The sequence below is a fragment of the Lactuca serriola genome, chromosome 4 (genome assembly GCF_051521515.1).
Source record: "Lactuca serriola cultivar US96UC23 chromosome 4, Lser_US96UC23_V15, whole genome shotgun sequence".
Taxonomy (NCBI): Eukaryota; Viridiplantae; Streptophyta; class Magnoliopsida; order Asterales; family Asteraceae; genus Lactuca; species Lactuca serriola.
In genome coordinates, this window is record NC_136411.1 from 178512704 (window position 1) to 178538514 (window position 25811).

The 25811-nt window shown below is 35.7% G+C and overlaps 1 protein-coding gene and 1 long non-coding RNA gene across 2 annotated transcripts; one reads left to right on the top strand and one right to left on the bottom strand.

Moving 5' to 3' along the window:
• Positions 1 to 8490: 8490 nt before the first annotated feature.
• On the bottom strand, positions 8491 to 9345 carry LOC145102973 (uncharacterized). The gene has a single exon (XM_079040502.1). It carries the CDS (start codon positions 9259 to 9261, stop codon positions 8653 to 8655), a length of 609 nt encoding a protein of 202 aa, XP_078896628.1. The 5' UTR covers positions 9262 to 9345; the 3' UTR covers positions 8491 to 8652.
• An 8992-nt stretch (positions 9346 to 18337) lies between these two features.
• LOC145100457 (uncharacterized) lies at positions 18338 to 20009 on the top strand. Its single transcript, XR_013705058.1, has 2 exons — positions 18338 to 18485; positions 19915 to 20009. It is a non-coding gene; the product is annotated as an uncharacterized LOC145100457 (long non-coding RNA).
• The last annotated feature ends 5802 nt before the right edge of the window (positions 20010 to 25811 follow it).

A 25811-nucleotide genomic window follows, 5' to 3' on the forward strand; every position in this document is an offset into this window, starting at 1 on the left:
ATGAGTTTTATAACCATACTAAACATAATATGCCTGTAGCGACGTTCTTCAGGCGTCGTAGCGTTATGACAACTGTCACCCCAAAAGACGGACTGTAGCTAACAGTCAGGGCGCGGGATCATGACTTCCCGTATAGATCTATACACATTTGACGCGTTCTCCGAACGGGAGACTCTGGTTATAGACAGGACTTGCAGCATTATTTTCTAATAAAGAAAAGTAACGTTTGAAGATATACACGTCTCATGGATTCTCAACTAAGTCTGTATTAAAGTAGTAGTTTGTATGCAAAGTTTAACCTCTTTCACAATGTTTGACAAAGCATAAATCATAAGTTCTTTGAATGCATAAAATGACTTAGTAAAGAATGTTACCCTTAATATGATGTATTTGTATGTAAACGTATAAATAAAACATATTTCTATTTATAAACATATTATATCCCAAGAGGGTAAAGCTGTGTTGTGAGGGGTTTTGTATCATAATAACTTCATAAGATAGTTAAAACAACAGTATGAAAAGTATATCAAAAGGTTGATGTTTCACACGATTTTAGTCGTGTGTTTACTTGTATTCCTCCCCAAAAAGAGTATAAAAGCATTTAAAATGTATTTAAAGAGTGTTCGAAGGGGATATGAACTCACTTGATAGTTTGAAGATAGCGAGATGGAAAACCGGGCAGAGTTTCGTCTCGGGAAACTGATTTTTCTCGGGATTCTCGGGAATCTCGGGAGTAAAATCGACCCTCGGGATTTGAGCAAAAAGACCAGAGCTTCGGGTTTGAACGGGCACGGAAAACGAGGCAAGGTTGTGAGAGAGAGAGAAGAAATGAGCCCTTTTCTTGGAAACCCTCGTATTCTATTTATAGGAAGGCTAGTCTGCCTCGGTACGCGGGGCGTACGCTCGTACGCAGCGCATACGCGTACGTCATGCATGACCGAAGCCTCGACTGCCTCGGCTTCGGATGGGACGGGTTGCTGGGTACGCGGGTCGGATGGGACGGCGGGTCGGACGGGTCGGACGGGTCAGATTCCTCGGATAGTGCGACGTGGACGATCAGAGGCCAATCCTCTCGGTTACGCAGGGCGTACAGGGGTACGCAGCGCGTACCTCGGATGAGGACGCTGACTCCCCTTCGGATAATGTCCGAATTTTGATTTAAATAAATAATTAATTTATTTAATAAACTTCAAAAATTCATATCTTCTTCATACGAACTCCGTTTTCGATGGTCTTTATATCCATGCGTAGGTGAGACTACGCTCTACAACTTTCGTTTAGACTCCGTTGGCAAATTCCAAAATTATTTTTATTATTTATTTTATAACTAATCGTGTTTAAGGAATTTCTTTGAAAATTCATAACTTCTTTATCTGATGTCGGTTTTTGCCAGACTTTTTACTGCTGAAATACCATTGTCGAGACATTCGATTCTCGTTTAGGTCATTCCGGCCAAAAGTCGCTCGATCTTCGATTCGAGTTTTTAGCTGTCTACTGCTATATTCGGATCTTGGAAAAATCATAACTTCCTCATACAAAGTCAGATTTGGACGTTCTTTTTGTGTACGCTCACGGTTTAATGTTATCTATGACTTTCATTTAGATACCTAAGGCTAAATGCTATCGTATTGAAACTTTGCGTTTTCCGTTTAATCGGTGTTGTCGGTTTTGTCGGAAATCTTAGAATGGTCATAGCTTCTTCTCCATAACTCGGATTTTAGTGTTCTTTATATATTTGGAAACCTTTAAGACGATATCTACTACATAGTGTACTCCAAATCAGAGCTTTTGAATAATTCATTTATCGATGATATTCCTATTACATTCCAAAGGGGTTACAAGACTCGGTTTATAATGCCCGGAAATAACGGGTTGTTACACCATCTGCGAGACGCTTGCTTAAGTCCATAAATGGACTTCTGAAGCTTGCACACTCTATTGGGATGCTTCGGATCGGCAAAACCCTCTGGATGAGCCATGTAAACATCCTCGGCTAGCTTCCCATTCAGGAAAGCGGTCTTGACATCCATCTGCCATATCTCGTAATCATGAAATGCAGCAATGGCTAGCATCACCCTAATAGATTTTATCTTAGCGACTGGTGAGAAGGTCTCATCATAGTCAACTCCGGGAGTTTGAGTACAACCCTTCGCCACTAGTCGTGCCTTATACGTGTGCACATTCCCATCCACTTCTTCTTGAAGATCCATTTGCACCCAACCGTCTTACGTCCGGGCACATTGTCAACCAAATTCCAAACTTGGTTGTCATACATGGACTGAATCTCGCTGTCCATCGCCTCTTTCCATTTTACAGACTCTGGGCCTGCCATGGCTTCCTAATAGCTGTTAGGTTCATCTAGATTTATTATTGTACCATCACTAATATACGTATCCCCTTCGGTAGTAATATGAAAGCCATACAACTGGGGTTGAACTCTAACTCTTTCGGAACGTCTAAGAGGTAAGGACTGGTCAATTGGTTCAACTCGAGTTTCCTCCTCGGGTTGAGCGCCAGTGTTAGAGGTTCCTTCATCGCTTGACTCTCGAATCTCTTCAAGATTGATTTGCCTCCCACTATCTCCTTGGCTTATGAGTTCTCGCTCTCGGAAAACCCCTCTCCTCGCAACGAAGACAACATTGTCACTCGGTGTATAGAAGAGATATTCAAAGGATTTCTATGGGTAGCCGATGAAAATACATCGCTCACTTCGAGTTTCGAGCTTGTCGTGAGTCTCTCATCTTACGAAAACTTAACAAACCCAAACCTTGATGTGTGCTAACAAGGGAGCTTTCCCTGTCCACATCTCGTGAGGTGTTTTGGCAACCTTCTTTGTAGGGACTCGGTTAAGGATATGGGCGGCAGTTTCTAAGGCATACCCCTAGAATGAGATAGGTAGTGAAGCACGACTCATGATAGAATGAACCATGCTTAACAGGGTTCGATTATGCCTTTCTGCCACACCATTCAACTGCGGTGTCCTAGGTGGCGTCAATTGCGAAACTATTCCACATTCCTTGAGATAGTCGTTGAATTCAAGACTTAGGTACTCTCCTCCTCGATCGGATCGAAGCATCTTGATTTTCCTGCCCAATTGATTCTCCACTTCATGTTTGAATTCTTTGAACTTTTCAAATGTTTTTGACTTGTGCTTGATTAAGTAGATATACCCATATCTACTATAATCATCGGTAAAAGTCACATAGAATCGGTTCCCATCCTTTGTGGTAGATCTAAAGGGACCACACACATCGGTATCTATGAGATCCAATAAACCCTCACCCCTCTCACAAGTGCCAGTGAAGGGTGACTTGGTCATCTTTCCAAGTAAACAAGATTCGCACATGTCATCTTCCCTAAGGTCGAATGACTCCAACACTCCATCCTTTTGGAGTTGGGCTATGCGCTTCTTGTTGACATGTCCAAGACGACAATGCCACAAGGATGCTCATCCATACTATTGGAAGAATCCATACACAACACATCATTTCCTAGGTTATCTACAACCATAACAGTTTCATAAATTCCATTACAAGGCATTGCTTAAAAATATAAAACACCATTTAGATAAGAATAAATCGAACCATTCTCATTATTAAACGAATATCTAAATCCTTGTTTAAAGAAACCATGAAAAGAAATGATGTTTCTTTCCATATCTGGCGAGTAGCAACAATTATTTAAATCTAAATTCAATCCATTACTACGCACTAAAGAATACACTCCAATCTTGGTAACAGGCGACGATCTTATGTTCCCCATGATTAGATTCATTCTTCCAAGCTCCACATCCCTACTTCTTCCTAGTCCCTGCAAATCTGTTCAAATGTGGTAACCACACCCTGTATCAAGAACCCAAGAAATAGCATGGGATGATCATTAGATTTAATTGTGTATATACCTGCAAAAGATGGCTTGATCTTTCCATCCTTGATGGCTTTCAGATATTCCGGGCAACTTCTCTTCCAATGCCCTATTTTGTGGCAATGATGGCACTCTGCCTCTTTTGGGTTAGGGTTGGGCTTAGCAGGATCAACCTTGGTCCCACTAGAAGAGGAACCATCTTGGGACTTTCCCTTGCGGTGGTTCTTCGAAGAAGTCTTCCTCTTCTTGCCTCTTCCCTGCCCAATAGCCAAAACAAGAGCAACAGACGGATTGGGAGATGGTGCAATAGACTTGTCCTTAAGGATGCTCTTAGCAGTCCTTAGGAGCCCTTGGAGTTTGCTTAGGGTGACCTCTTCCTTGTTCATGTGGTAGGTCATCCTAAATTGGTTGTAGCATGAAGGCAAGGAGTGGAGAACAATGTCAATAGCCAAATCTTCCCCAAAGTTGACATTCAACTTGCGAAGACGATCGACATACCTTTGCATCTTTTGCAAGTGCATGGTAAGAGATTCTCCACTTCCCATTTTAGCAGTGATCATATTCGTTATGATCTCATAGCGCTCTTGCCTCGCGCTTTGGTGGTATCGCTCCATCAAGTCTAGATGCATCTCATAAGGATACATGTCCTCATAGGACTTTTGGAATTCGGAGTTCATGGTGGCTATCATGATGCAATGGTCTTTCGTTGCATCACGCTCATGTGTTTCAAACACAACCATTTCTTCGGGAGTGGCAGTTTCTGGATTGATCTTCTCGAGCTTCTCATCGAGAACATACTCCTTGTCCTCGTAACGTGCGATTGTGCGAATGTATCTTATCCATTCGCTAAAGTTCGATCCATCGAAAGTCACTTTTTGACAAAGGCTCATTAGCGTGAATGAGCTAGCAGCAACGTTGTTTGCGTTAGACATCTACAAATAGAAAGAAAGAATGTTGATTAGAGTTAATTCCCTAATTAACACCCAAAATGGAAATTTAGGGCTAGGACCCAACAACATTATTTTCACATTAGAAAAGGGATACCGTAATCCAATATGCAAATAATTTGGAGGTAAGTGAATGACGATTCACCAATTCTTCACCATGAAAACATAAGCTTTAAGTTATAAATGTATTGAGAATTCCTAGATTTTGAGATTCATTGAACTTTTCAATGGCATGTTTAAATCTCGATATGCCCCTCTAGTTTGTGACTAGGATACCGAGGATCACAAAGCGGATGTGAATAACCATGCATATCTACATAATGCCTTCATTGTTATAATCACCTATTCGATGTGCTGGTAAACCACACACGCTCCACCGAACTATGATAAACAATGAATCACCCTTTGCCACCATTGCTTAGAACCAATTAGTGTGCTGGTTAACCACACGCACTCCACTAACATCTAAACAAGGGTGCAAAATGTAATTTCATGGGATTGCATCAATTCACTTTTCCTAAAGTAACTAAGATTGGGAATTTTATAAAATAGTTTACTTACTTTAAATGGATTCATTATACTTATTAATGAGAAGAGGTTTGCCCTATCCTACCCGTTCGGCTAACGACTCTCCACCAGTCAAGCAAGCGGTGGGTGTGAGTATACACCCATTAAGCGCCATTTTATAGGCAGCAACCTTATACCCACCTTATAGACCGACTTCGTGAATGAGGCCTACTAACGGTAAGACTAGCATATTTTAACTCATACATATGTATATATTAAGCTTGTAATCATATAATAGTATAGGGTTGAATTTTAAACTTGTAAAATTCTAGGGTTTGAAATTTAAATTATTCAAATTAAACTTTTAATCACAAAACTTAAATTTCAAAACTTGAGGACAAGTTTTAAACTTTTGAAAACATAAGGATCAAATAGCAAATAATGTAAATCAACAATTAGATTATCTCAATTTGATCTAATTCATTATTACTTGCAAAACAATTCACCAATTCAATTCAAATAATCAATTATTATCACATAAGGAAATTATTATTCAACTAATTGGTAATTATCTTTTGTTTGGTCAAAATATACTCATATATATAGTTGAAATCGGATTTTAATGACCCAAAACAGTTAAGGCAAGTTTCCTCAAGAAAAACAACAAGAAATCCCGAAACTCCCTCTTTCTAACGCTCGAACTCGCCGAGTTCCCATTATGGACTCGCCGAGTTGGAGCTACTCGCCGAGTCCACAGTGGAACTCGCCGAGTTCATCAGGTAGAAGACCAAAAATCGAATTTTTCAAGCAACAAGCAATTAACCAATGCATCAATTCAATAGAAATCAATCAAAGCTCTGATACCAATGATGGGTTTGAGCCATAAGAACTTTCCTATGTGCACATGCAAACCCTAATTGCTTGGATCTAGGTTTCTCTAAATGAACATGCATGTATCAAAGACTTTCATTCATAGATCTAGTGTAAACTAACAATTCATGACATATGAAAAACAGATCTAGAAGAATACCTTGAGTTGCTTGTTTGATACTTCTTCTTCTTGGAGCTTAAAGTCACAATTGTCACTCCTCTAATGGATTACAAACACCAACTAGCAAGAAGATGATTTGAGAGAGAGGAAGGAGGGTGAGAAATCGGCCCTAGGGTTTCTTGTCTTGCATGAGTGTCGATTTCCCTCACCCTAGGGGTCTATTTATACTATGGGATACTAGGGTTTCACCTTTAACCCTAATTGAATAACTTAGGCCCTAAGCAATCCAAGATCCTCCTAGATATTAGGATTGGACGATTTTAAGGTTCACAAACCCTAAAATTCGTCCACCCCATTATCTATAAGGATACATAGCCCAAAACACAACTATCACACATTTGATAGTTTATGCCCCTTTATTCAATTAACCTCTTTAAGTGATCAAATTAATTCTTAATTAATATATGACTTATATTAATCAAATAATATTATTAATCTTTTAATATATTATTCTCATAATATATTAACAATAATATTTCTTCTCTTTTAACAAATCATCCTGTCAAGTTGCTATGGTGAAGGCAACCAAAAAGGACCATGCTCAACCAGGTCAAGTACTTACCAAATATAGTTACAGCCTTAGACACTAATCCAACAGTTTTCTTATTAATAAAAGCAAGGTAATGATAAGACATTTACTTGGAAGTATGGAGGGTAAAACATTGTTATTTGATGGATATTCACGTGGGTTACTGTGATTGCATTGGAAATGGAGTTGAATTCACATCCTAAAGTCACCTTTTCCTTGTCTTATTCACACTCTAGACCGTAAACCCCATTAAAATAGCCTAGTATGAAGTTGTTTCCGGCGAAAGTGTGGTCCACTAACAGTGTTTACGATTCTAAGTCTTTTCTCCTAGGGTTTTCGGCCAAAACATGATTCATTAAGGTAGTTTTCGGCCATGATGCTTTGTTTTGGTTTGATTACGGTCTTGAGGTCCCCCATGGAAAGGGTTTAAATCCTAGCTTGTCCCCACAAGGGTGTTTTCACCAATAGTGGAGTTCTAGGCCATAATTCATAAAGGACATGCTTATTGTGTGCTGTCTTGTTGACTTGTCAAAAATACTTTTAAACATGGTTCCACAAAGCTTATTTTAACATATTTACATCCATATATGTTGGCTTATAAATCAATGTACTTATGGATTTTAAATGTATTATTGTAAGAAGATTACATTGTGAATTCAGTTGCACATGGTTACATCTAGACCTTGTGTGACCTAAATCTTTCAGGTTGTCACATAGTGTCCAGTGTGGGTTTTGTTTTTCAATATATTTGGCCTATTTTATTCATTTTTATTCATGTGCCATCCTACTTTTCTTTCCAGCCCAATAACTGGTTGTAGAATTAGGATCTTATGAACCTCATGGTCACCATTTTATTGTAGTAAAGGTCGCATGGGAAGTTGGTAGATAGAAATTTAAAAAGGACCCAAAAAGGCATAAAAAAATTGAGGATGCTAGCAGTTGATTCTGACTGCTGATAAGTTGTAAGAATCTGATATGTCCTTGTGTTTTTGTGATTACCAAAGTTATGTTTGAATCTGATAAACATTTGGGGAGTGATGTACCTGCACGTAGGATGATCATGTTTAAGCGCTAAGGGTTGTAATATATATATATATATATATATATATATATATATATATATATATATATATATATATATTTACTTGTGTTTTTGTGTAAAAAGTCATTTTTCATTTGTAGTTATTTACTTAAAGGTTTAAGGACTAAGGGTTGCAACAAACCTGCTTACAAAAATGGGGTTTTTTTTAGCATTTTGTAGTAGTGGTGAATGAGAAATGGTTTGTTGCAAAAATGGGGTCTTTTAGCATGTTGTAGCAGTGGTGAATGAGAATTATGAGTGTGTTCATGCTTAGCATGAAAGGACCCGGTTTTGTTAATAGGAATCGGTAAAATGACTATTTTTAAACGGTAATAACAACCATATTGGTCTAATACGCACAAAAAAAAACCTTAGTGACCTAATACGGACAAACTGAAAACCTTATTACCCTCCTAATTCATAATATGTTCCAACAAAAAAAAAAGGATTAGTTATATTGTTCCAATTTTCGAGCACATATTGGCATGAAGTTAATCATAATTCTTCAACATCGGCAAAAACTTTATTCTTTTAAGCGAGTGTAATAAATGCAACAAGTTTGAAATGTACAGCTGCCTCGCATACACACCTCACAATCACTTGCAAGTTAATGACTCGATCTTTCAATCTCTATCTAAAATATACATGTAAACAGTGTAAGGTATCTGTTAATTCACGATGAGCCAAACGATGAGGCCTTTGCTTTCTGCAGCCTCAAGTCATTATAGAAGCGGCTAATGAACTCCTCCGCCGCCTCATCCACTTTGTTGTCTTGGTCGACACTACTCAACGGAAACGGAGAGTCGGTTACCCTCAGCTGCCTAACCATCGGAGTACTCCCAAAGCCTGGAAGCGCCGGTGAGGAATTGTCGCTGTGAATCATCTCCATGGCTTTAAGCACAGCGTTAACTGCCATCATATCAAGATGATCCTTCGATGGTTTGCTGTTGGAGTGATGTTTCTTGTGGAATGAAAATAGAGAGAAAGGGTGGTTACTAGTGGGCGCAGGGCTGTTACTGCAGCTGAACTCATATTCACCAGGCGGAGGTGAAAGGAAAGAGAGGTGGTGGGAGCGGTGTTTGGCGGTGAAAGACTCCCGGTTGATGTGGTAGTGGTGGAACATCAGGTTCTGTAAGGCTTTTCCGGCGATCTTGCCACGCCTTATCATCATGTTGAGGTCCAGCAACAACTTTCTCTTGGATATGCCTTTTCGCAGCATGAAGTAAACCACACGAACTAAGTTCCAAACTTTCTTCGCTAAAACCGGTAGATTTTGTTCCATTTTTGTAACTAAGAAAGTTATTGGCTGTTGTTTAATAGTATACGAAGAAGATTGCAGAGAAATTGTTGTGAAATGGAGGGACGACGAATGAGAGTACTTATAGGAAACAAACACCGTTTTGTCACTTTGTCCTTTGATGTTAAGTTCTTTTTTTTTTTTTTTTTCACAACATTAATCATACCCATTGGTTTGTCTTTTGATTTTAAAGTTAACCAGACAGTGTGTGGGACCTTCGTAATTTAATAAGTTCACTTAGCTTTTTATATTTCGCTTTACTTTATGTACGCACTACTTGGGTTTTTGTCTTCTACTCTCGATCTTTTCTTTTCCATAAATTATTAGGAAGGGTTTGTGGCAGATTTTGGATTGGATAAGATTATGGCCATGTGTTATTTGCTTAATGTTTAACCTGATCATATACATACATGGTTTCATTAATCTTGTATATGTATAATTGCAAATGTTATGTTTTATTGAGTCAAAATTAACTACTCTTAATCGTGTTAATCATATTTGTGTGTGATTATATTTACATAAAAAGACTACAAAGTTTTTAGTTTAGACTTTATATGCAATATTCCAACTGTTAAATTTCGAAAATCTTTGCGCATGATATAATTAACTATTGATGTAAATATTGGAAGTGCTAGGAACAATATTATTGATTTACTTAGGTTATCAGGAGTGTTTAACACATCAAATATAACCACATCACCAACAACACTATTCCAACAACATTTGGAGATGGTATTCACACGAGGAAGAAAAAGAGAGGAAGAGATAAGTCACTTGAGCCTAATTACACACACCTTCCAATGGTACCCTGCATAGCCTTATCTATAAAACATATATCACTACAAGAAATAAGAGTATTACCGGCGACAATCGTCGCCGCTAAAGGGTCGCCGCAAATGCTTCTTTCGTCGCTGCTAAAGTTGCGTCGCCGTTAATTCTCTTCGTCGCCACTAAAGGTGTCGCTGCTATTAGTATGTATTTCTATTCATACAAATACACATATACATACATAATACACATACAAAATTCATATATACATACGAAAATAGATACACATACATAAGAGCATCCACAATGGTGAGTTCAATGGGAGAGTTGAATGAGGTGGCAAGTCCATGTGTCATTCAATGGATGAAACTCAACCATTGTGAGATGTCACATTGGCATTCAATGGATTTGGAGTTCAATGGTCAATGAACTCTTCAATGGGAAAAATGAAAGTTTTAATTCTTAAATATTTACTATAAATTACATTTTGTAACATTTTATTGAACTTTGTAGAGTTCAATGCATTGTAGAGAAAAATATAATAGAGTTATATGGATTGTAAAATGATGGTGTGGCAATCCATTGAACTCAATGATGTTCAATGCATTGTGGATGCCCTACTACACATATACATACGAAAATACATACACATACATATACATAAAAATACATATATACATAGGATTGCACATAACCTCCCGTAAAGAACACATAATTAAAACAGCCTGCCTAGTAAGGCTGTACAAGGGGAAGGGCTTTGATAAGAAAGAGTTTGGGGGTGTCCCGCTTAGTTAACAAACATCGAGTTTAAATTAAATTCGAGGTAGCATGGATACGAGACTCTTTAAGTGAAGTTTGGAAAAATTATGGTTTTCTATCTTCATATTTCAAAATGGGAGAATCACCAAGGCCTTTCTGGGATTCGGTGCCCCCCCCCCCCCCCCAAGCTAGCCGCTTAACCTACCTGGCCTAGATAGAATGAGTTTTCCTAGCCCTAGTCTTACTAAGAGGTTGAATTTCTCTATAGGATAGTAGGTGAATGAATCGCATTAGTGCGATTTGGCTCGCTGAATCGCCCAACAAACAAATAACCTCCTTGCTTTCTTAAAAAAAAAATAGTAGACCCGCACAAATCGCGTCTTCGATCTTGCATATAAATAAATGAAAAAAAAACTTTATTTATTTATCAACCAAGTCAACTGACGGCAGCATCAGCACTACGAAAACTCAATTTCCTTAGTCCTTTTTCTGTGAAACAAAGCCAAGCCTTTTCCGCCTTCCATCATGCATGCGTTTCCCTGCTTGAGACTCTTTTTCTTAGCCCAGTCATGAACCACCTGGTTCGAGCCATTTTCAACCCAACAGTGCGTCATATCCTCCTTGGTCTTTGTCTAAGATTGGATTAAAGGTACCAAAGAAGGCTGACTTTTTTCTTGTTTTTCTTTTGTCTAAGAAGCCAATAGGTTGTACGCCAGCCATACGTAGCTGGAACTGTGATGGCTACAATGCTTAGCTATTGTCGATCCCCAAGATGCCTTTGGTTGAATGTCCACACCTGATCCACCGTCTGCACTTCCTACGTTCACTCCCGGAAATTGAAACAGGAAAACAAGAATTGCAACCTCCCGGTCTTCTGTAGTCAGCCTCATGGTGTGCCTGACTGGCGAGTCTGCCGTCTCCACTATCGATAGATAGCAGGTTTCTTCCAAGCTCAAACCATTTGAAACGGATCGATGTCCTTCCTGACATGACTTTCTCACATTAAAACTTCATTAGTACAGATCTGTAGCAAGTTCTAGGTTTTTAACCGAAACTGGGACTAGGCATGGAAAAACTCGATCGATGTCCTTCTTTTTGTATTACTTTGCCCTCTTATATATATATATATATATATATATATATATATATATATATATATATATATATATATATATATATATATATATATATTGAAACATAAGTGACCCTCTTGAACTAAGATACCACAACGATCTATCTACCGCAACGGTTCACCATCAGCGATCATCTCAGCACCCGGAGTCAGTTCTTCTTCAGCATCCGTAGTCCATTGTTATGTTTTTCTTATCTTTATGTAATGTACTCTATTATCCAACATGCCTTGACGACTGCTTATAGAGTAGTTGCTTATTTCTGAGACACTATAAATAGAGACTCTTTCTGATGTATTCATATAACTTCTTACTACACAAGATTTCTTCTTCAACCATCTCTCTTATTACTTGATGACTTATGAATTATTCTGAATATATTTCTCCAAGTTATCTTCTTCATTTCTCTATCTTATTACTCTTCACACTTTAAATTGCTACTGAAACATATCAAACTATAACCTCTCTTCGGAGCAAGTCTTTTAGACTTAATCACTAAACTTGATCTTCCTTATTAACTCGGAATGAATGCATTCCTTGTTATGAATCAGTTTAAGTGTATTCTTGATATAACAATTGCTGTCATTTATATTTCTTTACTTTCCGCAACTAACTATCTAACTATCTAACTATATTATTGTTGAGCTTTTAGATCATTTGAGATTAACTATTCCGCAATATACTTGCTCTAACGTTTGTTCAAGTGTGTCTCCAAGTTTTTCTCTCAACAATATATATATATATATATATATATATATATATATATATATATATATATATATATATATATATATCTTTACTATCTTATAAAACAAATCTCATTATTTCTAAAAATAGATTGAATATAATAATATTATTTTTTTAAGACGTTCAAATCATTAAGCTAATAGTACAAGTAGTCATCAATAAAATAATATTAAATTTTAACTTGTGTTTTGAATCCTTATATTTCTCAACAAATTCTATCTCCTTCCCTGAATTTCGGATAATTCAAAATTTGAAATCATCAGAAAATACATGTTGATTCAAATATCCCTCCTGCAGATTGCTTTTTCTTAACTGGTTTTTATTTTAATCCTTACTTGTAATTGATTTCATCATTTTTAACTTTTTGTATTTTTATATTATAAATATATTGGGTGACGGCTTTATTATATCAGGTTTGTTCCTAAAAATGTTTTTTACTATGTTTCTTTAATGTGTTGGCTTTGCAAGTTCAAAGAACTCAACCAAGAGTCCCAGTTAGAGTATTGTATTATCATTAGTTTGTATATTTTGGCATCTTACTTTTGCAATAAAGAACGGTTAAACACAGATTTGACATGATTAAGGTAGTTTGTATATTTTTCATCTTGTTTAGTCTAAAAATGAAATCTTTTTCATCATTGGTCCTTATAATATCAAGTTTCATCACATGGACTTCCTGATTACGGTGATTATTGTCCTTATTATAAGGTTCTATATAGATTTTGTTCAATATTTTAAGGTTTCGAGAACCTAAATCAATATGAATCCTTGAATTACATACCATCGTTGAAAATGTTTTAATTTGTGACCAAACTTGGTTTAAAATCACAATGAACAAGTTGACACCTGAGTATTTTGGCCTTCTCAAAGGTCTATTTATCGACTTTTGAATCACAACACCTGATATTATAAAAGTTTATTTTTATAAACTATTATTTATATATTTTAGCATTTTACTTAGTAGGACATTAAATTAATAAATGAATTAAGGAAAACGAAAAAAAAGAGGACGATAAACAGTACAAGTGGTTTGAGTATGAATAAATGGAAGTAATAACCATTTAGGGGGTGTTTGGCAAAAAAAACTTATTGCTTATTAGTTTATTAGCTTATAAGTTAATAAATAAGTGTAGGGTAACTTATGAAAAAATGGTGTATTAGAGGTTCCCCACCGGAATAAGTTATTTTAATCCAAACACTTTTTTAACTTATAATGATGTGGAACCTAATAAGTTGTTTTAAAAAAGCTTAGCCAAACACCCATTTAATATGGTATGGTAATGCTCTTGAAAAATAGATGTCATTTAATATTCATTTCTCGAAGTGAACGCAAAATGGTTTTAACTCTAAAGAGATCAAATTATTCGCCGCCCGCCGCTTTGCGCGGGTAGACGGCTAGTGTGTGTGTGTGTGTGTATATATATATATATATATATATATATATATATATATATATATATATATGTATATATTGATATTGCTAGTTTCCTACTTTATATATAGAATAGATTTTTGATTCGATTTAGAAATAATGAATTACCTCTTTGGTTGCAACCCATCTTAAAAACTATAAAAAAAAGCCTACGAGCATGAAAAGTAAGGATGAAAGTGAGTTGGTATGCTAACTCCTCATCCGTAGAACAATTAGGCAATATTCAAGTCCCTAAAAGGGCCAGTTATATCTGAGTCATTATGTTGGACTTAAGTCGTATAGCTTCGCATTTGTTATGGCTTGGCCCTTTTATGGAAGATATTGGGGCACAAAATCATTTCTTATATATTTTTCAAGAAAGAGAATTGATATATGACCTATTCGAAGCTGTCACCAGTATGCGAATGATGCACACTTTTTTCGTATTGGTGGAATCGCTGTTGATTTACCTCATGGGTGGATAGATCAATGTTTGGATTTTTGCGTTTATCTTTTAACAGGAATTGCTGAATATCAGAACCTTATTACACGGAATCCCATTTTTTAGAACGAGTTGATAGAGTAGGCATTATTGGTGGAGAGGAAGCAATAAGTTGGGGTTTGTCGGGACCCATGCTACGAGCTTCCGGAATACAATGGGATCTTCGTAAAGTTGATCATTATGAGTGTTACGACGAGTTTGATTGGGAAGTCCAATGGGAAAAAGAAGGGGATTCATTAGCTCGTTATTTAGTACGAATCAGTGAAATGACAAAATCCATAAAAATAATTCAACAGGCCCTAGAAGGAATTTCGGGAGGGCCCTATGAAAATTTAGAAATCCGCCGCTTTGATCAAGTAAAAGATGTTGTATGGAATGAGTTTGACTATCGATGCATTAGTAAAACAACCTCCTCCGACTTTTGAATTGTCGAAGCAAGAACTTATGCGAGAGTCGAAGCACCAAAGGGAGAATTGGGAATTTTCTGATAGGAGATAAGGGTGTTTTTCCTTGGCGCTACAACTCCTAGGAAAGCCATTCTTCACTGTTTTTCCCTTACCTTATCTGTTTTCCCCTTACCTTTGCCTGTCTTGAAAGCTTCTGGTCGGGGAGATGCGGAACATTCTTTGCCTCATCTTTCATGCCTACCTACCATGCTAATCAAGATGGAAGATCTCATTTCGAATTTGAGTTTGGAAACTTCCCTAGTTGAAATGGGTAACGTGTTCCGCTGCTTGGACTGACTCTTGCTATTGGAAACATATGCTCCTTAACGGTTTGGGCCCATATACATACATAAAATACATTCAGAATACACATATACATACAATGCACATAAAAATACATATGCATATCTACAAAACACAAAATACACTTATAAATACACATCAAGCTAGAAATTTAGTAAGGAGAAGTGAAAAGGAAAAAGAAAAGGAAAAAATTGAGCAGATATGGGTGAAATTGTGAAGTTTTTTGTGAAATTCCGATAAGGTCGACAGCAATGGTCATAGAAAACTGGAGCAGAGAGGGGTTTTATTGTCGACGGCCTTTAGCGGCGACACGTACTCATTGACGGCGACACATGGGAGGGAAAAAAACGCGGGGTTTTCTACGTCGTTGGATCATCCTTTAAATCGACGGATGAGATTTAAATGACACGGATCGCCAAAATAAGCCTTTAGCGGTGATGCACACTCTTTAGCAGCGACACACCGGAGGGAAAACAACGTGAGATTTCTTATGTCATCCTAGCTAGTCGTAGGATCATCTCTTAAATCGACGGATGGGATTGAATGATGCGGATCGCCAAAATAAGCCTTTAGTGGTAATGCCTTTAGCGGCAACGAGGTGAGAATCTGAAATGGACCGTACCGACTCTTGGACCGGACCGACTTTATAGAAATTGATGGACTTTTGACCGGACCTATTGAGGCTTATCAGGTCGTCCAGGTCCAGGTCCAGATCCAAGTCCAGGTCTCGTTCCCAAATCTTGGATGTAAAAGTAAGCATTTGGACTAGACCGGCACTCGAACCGGTCATGTTTTGCAAAAGTTAGTGGATCTTCAATCGGACCTATTGATGGTTAGCAACTCCAGATCTAGATCCGGTTTCGATCCGATCCGAAGGACCAATTATTTACCCAAGGTTGCAACTAACAATTTATTACAGTAATTGAGTTTCAAAAGACATTTTACTTTTTTAATTTATGACTTTAATGAATAAGTAACCTTTTACACATGTAAGAAGGATACACAACCTTCGAATTCCATGCTGTCGCTATAACCAAAAGTAGTCCCCCATTAGGTGGTTTAAACTTGTAGTGGTAGAGGGGAAAGAGAAAAGTAATTACTTAGCGTTAGAGGTTTGGAGTCCACTGCCCCTTCACCACGTTGCAACTGCCACCTCATTATAAACGCAGTTTTCCAAGAAACCTCCGACCATAGCTCCAATTATAGGTGTCTGTATTTTATAGGGGTTGGCTAAAAATACACCTTAATTTTCTATTTAGACACCCTAATTTTCCATTTTATATACTACCCTTGATAATTTTGCTTCATTTAATTTAACATTAGTGATTATATGTATATATGACAGGTAAGTGACGACATACTATGTGTATTCTATGATACATTTGCATTATTAAGGGTGATTCAATGTAATTAAGTAATTCCGTGGATTTTTTAAGAGAAATTTATTCCTTCAACTATTAACTGTAAAGTTTGTGGTTCACTTTATCTTTTCTCACCTCATAAACACAGGTAAATTTTAAGTAGCCGTGGACCAAAATGTAAAAAAGCAAAACAACGAAAATCTTTAGTTGTGGAAAACATGCAATGTATGAGGGTGCGGAAATCAGCATTTAGCAAACCACAACACGTTTTTTTGGTGCATGATTAACGCGCCTAATTAGGGAAAAAAAAGTTGTGTTTGTTGGTTCCACCAAAATGGGTTTGATTGCTTTTGGGAGATACGTTTCTTGCAAACTAATTGTACTTGTTTTTTGCTTTTCCTTTTCAAAGCCGGTCGTCCTGGTTTGCTTTCTGGTTTTGAGAGTAAAGTCGTGTGCCGTATTTGGATTATTGATTAAGGGTGCATGAACACATACAATGATACAATATGCCTTTGGGGATATAGGTATGTATCGTAGTCAAATTAACTGTTGAAGACATAGAAAACAAATATAGATAACGTACTTTTACAATAATATTAGTCACAAACTGCAATATTAAACTTCCTTTTATTTTAACAGCAAACAATGAAATTGAAAGACCCACTAACGAGATGCTAGTGGACTAAAAATAAAACAAAGTCTTACCTACACTACTACAAAAAGGCACACTATATAGAACCCGGTTTTCGAAAAAAGCGGGTTATAGTATGCAAAAGCCGGGTTTTTATAAAGGTAAATGTTATAAGGCTCGGTTAAAAGTAAGAAACCAGGGTATATGTTCAAATCAAATAATCCGGTTTTATTTAAGAAACCGTCCGGGTCTTATTGCTGGAAAATTATATAACCCAGTTTTCTAATTCTAACCATGTTTTATGACTCAAGGATATAACTTGTTTTTCAACAAGATTTTTTGACAAATGAATTACGGTAAGAGTATTGAGATTTGAGGGTTGAGGCATTGAGTTATAATTGACTAATTTTATCCTTACTTATAACTACAATATGCATGCCTAAATTAATACACATGCCAAATCCACTACCAAAATCATGTAAAAAAAGTTGCAAATCGATCATTTTTCAAATTTTCCTATTTTCCCTTTAGTTCAATGCTAATACCAAACATGTATTTGACGAGAATAACATTGTATATTTTTTTAACACCAACTCTTATTTACCCTGCACCATATTTTCATTGATTCATCTACTAGTCTAATAAAACAGTATATTTTTGCCACGTGACATTCATTGAACATCCCCCCTTCGATTATTACCGCTCAAATCACTATGTCAAATTCCAAAATTGCCCCTCACGCCTCAGCTCCATTAAACTGCAGGTCAGAAAATTCCAAACTGTTATCTCTACATTTGAAAACCATTACATGTTTAGAAACCAAAAAATCAGGGTCCCTAAATCAAGATTGTGTTTTCCTTTGACTACCTTTTCAAATTCCTGAAAATTAGGAATTTAAAAAAGACACCTTATAATATCCAATCTTTTCTATATTTGAATTGCAGAAATATATGGCAAAAAATCAGGTTTACTATCTTATCTTAATATGTATTCATAACGTCGACCCAATTTGAATGTTTTATATACGACCATATTATATATGACCACTATTCCTTTGGCTAATCATTGTTCAAGGATTGGTATACAGAAACTGAAGTTCTCTCGTTGATTCCATTTTCTTCTGCGAAATTTGTCTTGATTTCATCCATCAGGTAATTTCTAAACATCGTATTTCAGAACTTGCATCAGAATCAAAAACCTACTCTGTGTTTATCCCTTTCTCTTTCTCTCAGACTTCAATTTTTACAGTCACCATCTGTTGTGAATCATAAACTTTGTAGTTAACCCACAAAGCTCATTGTTGGTGGTGAATCATGTTGCTTTTTGAGATCTCTTGTTCAATCTCTTCATATTTTTTTTCTATCAGTAACGAATCAACAACCTGCTATCTCTTTCTCTTAGATTGCAATTTTACAGTCACTGCTTTCTCTCGACTGTTTTCTATTTGAAAACTTTTGAAAACAAAAATAGACATCTGAAAAATATAAATAAATTCCGGAGTAAATCAGACACTCATGTCTTCAAATTACATATTTTTCGATAGTACAGGGGCAAAATGGTCATATTTTTGTAATTTTCTTATTTAAGCCATACTTTTGATAGAAAATTTAAGCAATAATTTTCGATGAGGAGAAAGTCGTAGTTACCATCTTCTCTCCTTTTGACAACCACCACCAGAGCAAAATTACCGCCGCTTGTCCTCTTACATTTGTTCAGTAGACCTAGACCTATCTGGTGTAACTTTGTCGTTTTTACTTTTAATCTTCATGATTTGACTTTATGTCTTTTATCCAGATCATCTTCGTGTTGTTTTTGGTATTTTGTTATTAACTTCTATAAGTTTGTGATCGTATGGGTTATTGACTGCTTCAAATTTACAATTGTTTTTAGTTAGTTTAATCTTTATCAACACTATTAAAATTCTTGAGGTATTTACTTTAGGGTTCTTTCACCAATCAATTCCACACCCACGGGTAGGCATGCTCACTATTGAAGTTAGTCAAGTAATCTACCATGCTTTTTGCATTTTATAAAATATGTTTCCATTTTAAAAATTACAAAACCTACGCCAATACAAAAAAATAAAGAATCAGAGAGCGATACTTATAGGGAATAACAACTTTTAAATAGACATTGTAGTTTGTTTCTGTTTGTTGCTGTAAAATGATCACATAATGTCGGCTAATTAGTTAAAAGTTATTTATTTAAAATATTTGCTTCCAAATATTTATACTAAAACCATCAAGGCAGGTCTGTTTTAGCTTTTATTTTGGTCTAAGTTGGATATTGTTAAAGTGTTACTTTAGTGTTAGGAATGAACTGTAGATATCTAACATGTGAAAACTTATAAAAAAAACATGTGTGGCCATTTAGTTAGTTTTTTGTTTTCTACAATGCATAGGAGTCTCAAATCTTATGGAAATAAGGTTGTGAAAAACATCATGTATGCTTCTCAAGGAAAGAAATATAAATATTGTAAGTTGATTGATTAATTGCTTTATTTTACTCATGAATTAATATTTGCTTATGATTTCATACTTTTATTTTCCGTCTTAACAAACTCGTGACATTTTTTTGCAGCATATGGCAAAATAATGTTGTCGCAGTAGTGTCTCACTTACTATGGTTTGTGTAGGACAATATACTTAATAAATATGATTTAACTGTTTTTGTTACTAGCAATCCTTTAGTAAGATTGTCCCTGCATTCTTCATTCTTCTGGGAAAGAACCGGATTAATATAATGGTATGTCTTTTGTTAGGCTTCCAATTTTAATGGTGTCCAGTGTAGCTACTCACTTCTATTTATTTTGCTTTTTTTTTTTCAATATATTTGTTGTAACTGTTTTTCAATTTCTATATTGGTTTAGTTATTCAATATACCATCCTATTTCTATTTTCTGTCGATTAGAGTAAATATTAGTGTGTCACACCCCCAAACCAGAACAGCAGAAACGTTTGGGGGCGGATGCAGTGACTTCATATAAAGTATCATAACATCTGAATAGTAATGAAACATAACAACACAAACATTCATACATTTAGATTATAAGTATTACATTGTTTACAAACACAGTTGTTCCAAAAGTTGAATACAAATAACTAAAAAGTAGGAAAACATGAGACGATGACCCCGACCCACAAGAAGGTTGAGTACTTGTCAACTTGTTTCCTGAGAATACAAGTGATTTTGAAAAATGTCAACATTTAAGTTGGTGAGTTCATAAACATTTTGCGTGAAAAAGGTTTGTAACCGTTTCGTGAAAGATGGTTTCGTTTTTTTCCTAAAAATCCGATATTTCCTTTGACATGAACTAAAATTGTAAGTAATTCCTTTGTATCTTTTCCTTGTAAAGTAATAATGTATATTTCCCGAAAATCTAGTATTTTCTTAAAGGTGAATCGTAGTCTTAAACCCAAAGACCAAGATGGAAGTGAATATCGTACAAAAAATAATATATAGTTTCTTTTCTTTTTATAAAACTAACGAAGTATAAGCTTCCCGTAAACCATGTAGTTGCGCTAATTCCTATGTGAGTTCTTATAACCATGCTAATATGACTGATATGCCGGAGACGACATTCTTCAGGGGTCGGAGTCGGTAAGACATTTGTCATCCTATACTTTCCGGTCTAACTGTAGAGAACAACTGAGACTCTGGTTATAATGTAGGACTTAAGGTGTATCCTACGTAGGTACGATGAAGGAAAGTCTCCCAAGAGCATTAGCAGATTTACGTGAACTATGACTCATTTTACTTGCAAAATAAGATAATTATATGTTTAAATAATTATATGTATCTTTGAAATGTGTGGTTTGTGACTTCCAAACTATACCAATGTAACCATTTTTGGGGTTAAAACCCACTAGATTAATAAATGAGTATAATGTAACCATTTTTATTAGTAAAGTTATCTTTTAGTAAAAGTTCCCAAAAGCCATGCAATTTGAAAAAATCATAACTTTTCTTATGATTTTATAACATAGATTATGTTTATTTTAACAATATGTATATCACAAATGTTTATAACAAAATCAATATAAACCAAAACTTATGTAATTAATATTTTATCTCTATCATAAAAGTGAAATACATGAAATTATTTGTGGATAAAAAAAAATTTACTTGTGTTCCCACTCTAGACCGCAAACCCCACTAAAATAGCCTAGTATGAAGTTGTTTTCGGCCAAAGTGTGGTCCACTAAGGGTGTTTACGGTTCTAAGTCTTTTCTCTTAGGGTTTTCGGATAAAACATGATTCATTAAGGTAGTTTTCGACCATGATGCTTCGTTTTGGTTTGATTTCGGTCTTGAGGTCCCCCATGGAAAGGATTTCCAGTCATAGCTTGTACCCACAAGGGTGTTTTCGGCCGTAGTGGAGTTCTACGCCATAATTTATAAAGGAAAAGCTTATTGTGTGCTATCTCGTTGACTTGTCAAAAATACTTTTAAACATGATTCCACAAAGCTTATTTTCACATATTTATATCCATATATGTTATCTTATAAATCAATGTACTTATGGATTTTAATTGTTTTATTGTAACAAGGTTACATTGTGACTTTAATTGCACATGGTTACAACCTCGACCTTGCGTGACCCAAATCTTTCATGTTGTCACATAATGTCCAATGTTTGTTTCGTTTTTCAATATATTTGGCCTATTTTATTCATTTTTATTTATGTACCATCCTACTTTTCTTTTCATCCCAATAAGTGGTTGCAGAAATAGAATCTTATGAACAGCATGGTCTCCATTTTATTGCAGTAAAGGTCGCATGGGAAGTTGGTAGATGGAAATTTAAAAAGAACCCAAAAAGGATTAAAAATATTGAGGACGCTAGTATTTGAGTATGAGTTGCTGATAAGTTGTAAGAATCTGATATGTCCTTGTGTTTTTGTGATTACCAAAACTATGTTTGAATTTGATAAACATTTGGGGAGTGATGTACCTGCACGTAGGATGATCATGTTTAAGTGCTAAGGGTTGTAATGTATATATTTTTTTATACTCGTGTTTTTGTGTAAAAAAGTCATTTTTCATTTGTAGTTATTTACTTAAAGGTTTAAGGACTAAGGGTTGCGACGAACCTGGTTGCAAAAATGAGGTCTTTTAGCATTTTGTAGTAGTGGTGAATGAGAATTGGTTTGTTGCAAAAATGGGGTCTTTTAGCATTTCTTAGTAGTGGTGAATGAGAATTATGAGAGCGATAATAACATAAAAGTGATTATGTTTGTAGTAGTAAATCATAGCCATAATGTACTAGGATTACGAATTTAATAAAAAACACTAAAAAATTTAAAATCAGAGAATAGAATTGGTTGTATGCTAGAGAAATGGGCTACATGATCACACAAAAGTGATCTTGTTTAGCATGAAAGGAACCGGTTTTGTTGATAGGAATCGGGATATATCACGCTAATAAGACCCGATTATAAAACAATGTTTTTTTTTTCTTCTTTCACATATGAATCGCCCATAACAAACCCGGGTGAAAGCCGGTTTCTTTTAAGGTTTTAATTGTGTTCTTTTAACCATTTGTAGAGGTGCCTTATGGTTTAGGGTTTACGCACTTCTCCCAAACTAGATCCTTACAATATTTAGATCTACAATTAAACAAGATTAACCTTCCCTAATGTGATATTTATGTTAGTGTCATCTTAAAGGTACTACTTGATTGAACGAAATAATTTTCGAAAAGAAGCCATTCCAATATTTAGAACTACAATTAAACAAGATTAACCTTCCCTAATGTGATATTTATGTTTGTGTCATCTTAAAGGTAGTACTAGATTGAATGAAATAATTTTCGAAAAGAAGCATTGTATTATGTGTGTTTGTGTGTGTTTCTATATATATATATATATATATATATATATATATATATATACACACACACACTACATTATTATGTAAATCTTAGACTTCTCAAATATATTGAATATAATAATATTATTTTTTAAGTCGTCCAACCATTGAGCTAATAATGTATGTAACAACCAATAAAATAATAATATTTTTCAAGTCATACAAAAAAGTGAAGAATGAAGTACGATTAATATATATATATATATATATATATATATATATATATATATATATATATATATATATACCTATTTCTGTCGTAGGACTTTTGACCCGACCATCCCTTATATTTTCCATGCTGATCGGCCAATTACTTATATTCTTTAATTTTGAATTCCAGCTTCAATAATCTCGCTCCTATCTCTATAATTTCACATCCCTTCTCTTTACCAACCTTACACTCCCCCGTTCTCCACAAACCCTACTCCACCACCACCACCGTTCAATCATGTAATTATCATGCATGTCGACGCTTCGTAACCTGCATTGCCTTTGTTGTTCGGTTCACTTCCAAACTACAATTTCAAGTAAGCATCATGTCTATATCTTCTTTTTGACATTTTGATAAAAAGTTCAGATTTTTTGGATAGTATAAGATGCCACGATCTTAGTTCATGGAGATTATAGAGGTGGTGGTACGCGATGGGTTATCTATGATGGTGGTGGTAAGTGGTTCGATGGTAGTGCGTTTTCTAGTAGGGATGAAGGGTGTTTGACAACATTCATATTTCTGAGTATCGGTTGTAGAAACCTTCCCTATGATTTAGTTTTTATTTCGATTTTCTTTTTTCCCTAATTCTTGATTTCGATTTACCTATGATTTTTTATTTTGACGAAGGTTTAATTTTGGAGATAATTTTCTTATGTGGTTACTAATGAAAAGTCTTAATGATCATCTCAGTGCAAATCCCTTCTGCAATTGTTACAATGCGTGATTAATATCATCTAAGTGGCACTTATGTTGCATTCTTATTTATTGCAGCAAATCCACTCTCTTATCATATCTCTTAACTATACAAGAATTGAAATCAAGATAGTGCATCCCTTTGAATATTAGGACACTGGTGTCCTTGTATTAGTTTCAGGTTCAGTGCATTAAAAGTATTTTATTCAAAGGGGGAATTTTATGCATACAGTTTTCCTTGAAACATAGGAGAAATACTACTTTGAACACAACAATATCTTTCACTTCATTGAAGATAAGCCAATTCATCATTATCACCATGTTGCCTATTTGACTCAAACCATCCTCTTTCTAAATTAAATGCATCAAATGCTCTTCAAGGACAAGGTATTGTAGATTTTTTTCATTACCCATGAATCATTTACATGGCATTTTTTCATTACCCTTGGCTTATTTACATAGAATTCCCTTCCATGGAATGAAAATTGTACAACTTACAAATGAAAATTTCATGTTTTGAATACTAAATGGGCAATAACTTCGTGGCTCGTATTGAATACAATCTATCAAGTGAGAATCTTCATGTTGGATCCTCACCCTCATTGTCATCTCCTAGGGGTGGATGTGGTGATCACCAGGGAAACTTTAACCGCCGAGGTGGTGGCCGGAATAACCACAATCACTGGCAACAGCAAACGCCGATAGCTACAGATCACCAACATCGTAACACCTAATATGAATGGGTGTTCATTCCTCCACCGCCTTCTATTAACGCTTCGTGGATACAAAGTTAGACCCCATCTTTTGGCTTAATTCTCACGTGTATCCTCAGCAGGCCCAACGTCAGCAACACCCAAATTGGATTAAGACTACATCGAATAACCCATGAATCCTTGGAAACGGTTCATCAACTTCCACTGGACCTCCTCAAGCCCCCATGTAGCCTTCAGATCTAATACAACCCCCATGGGCTAGGCTTGGAAGTGATCAACCTGCCTCCTTACCAGCTTTGTTTAACACAATGACATTAAATGACCCCAGGAATGGTGGTTGGGTCATGGTTAGTGGAGCAACCGATCATGTTCACAACGAGGCAGGTATACTTAAATATGTCTTTAATAAACATTATCCTCATTCTATCTATATCGGTAACGGTTCTACAATACCTGTTATGACATCGGGACATTCCACTTTTCCGACTCCAAATATTTATCGCACCCTTAATTTACGAAATGTCCTCATTACTCCAAACATTATGAAAAATCTTATATTTGTTCACAAGTTTACAGATCATAACAATTGCTCTATTGATTTTGATCCTTATGGTTTTACTTTTCTTGATTATCAGACTCGTCGTCCTCTCATCCATTGTGATAGCTTCAGGCCTCTCTACCCAGTTACCAGCTCATCAATCCATGCCTTCATCTCCACCTTTTCCGATGTTTGGCACCAAAGACTTGGTCATCCCAGTGATCAAGTCTTGAAGCATTTATTGTCTAGTAGTTCTATTTCTTGTCGTTTATCTGAAACAAATGCTACTTGTCAAGCTTGTCAACTTGGCAAACACACTAGAATTTTGTTTTATTTATTTGATTCTATTCTTTATGCACCATTTGAAACGATTCATTATGATGTATGGACATCTGCTATTTCTAATAACGGTAGTTTACAATAATATGTTTCGTTTCTTGATCACTACACTCA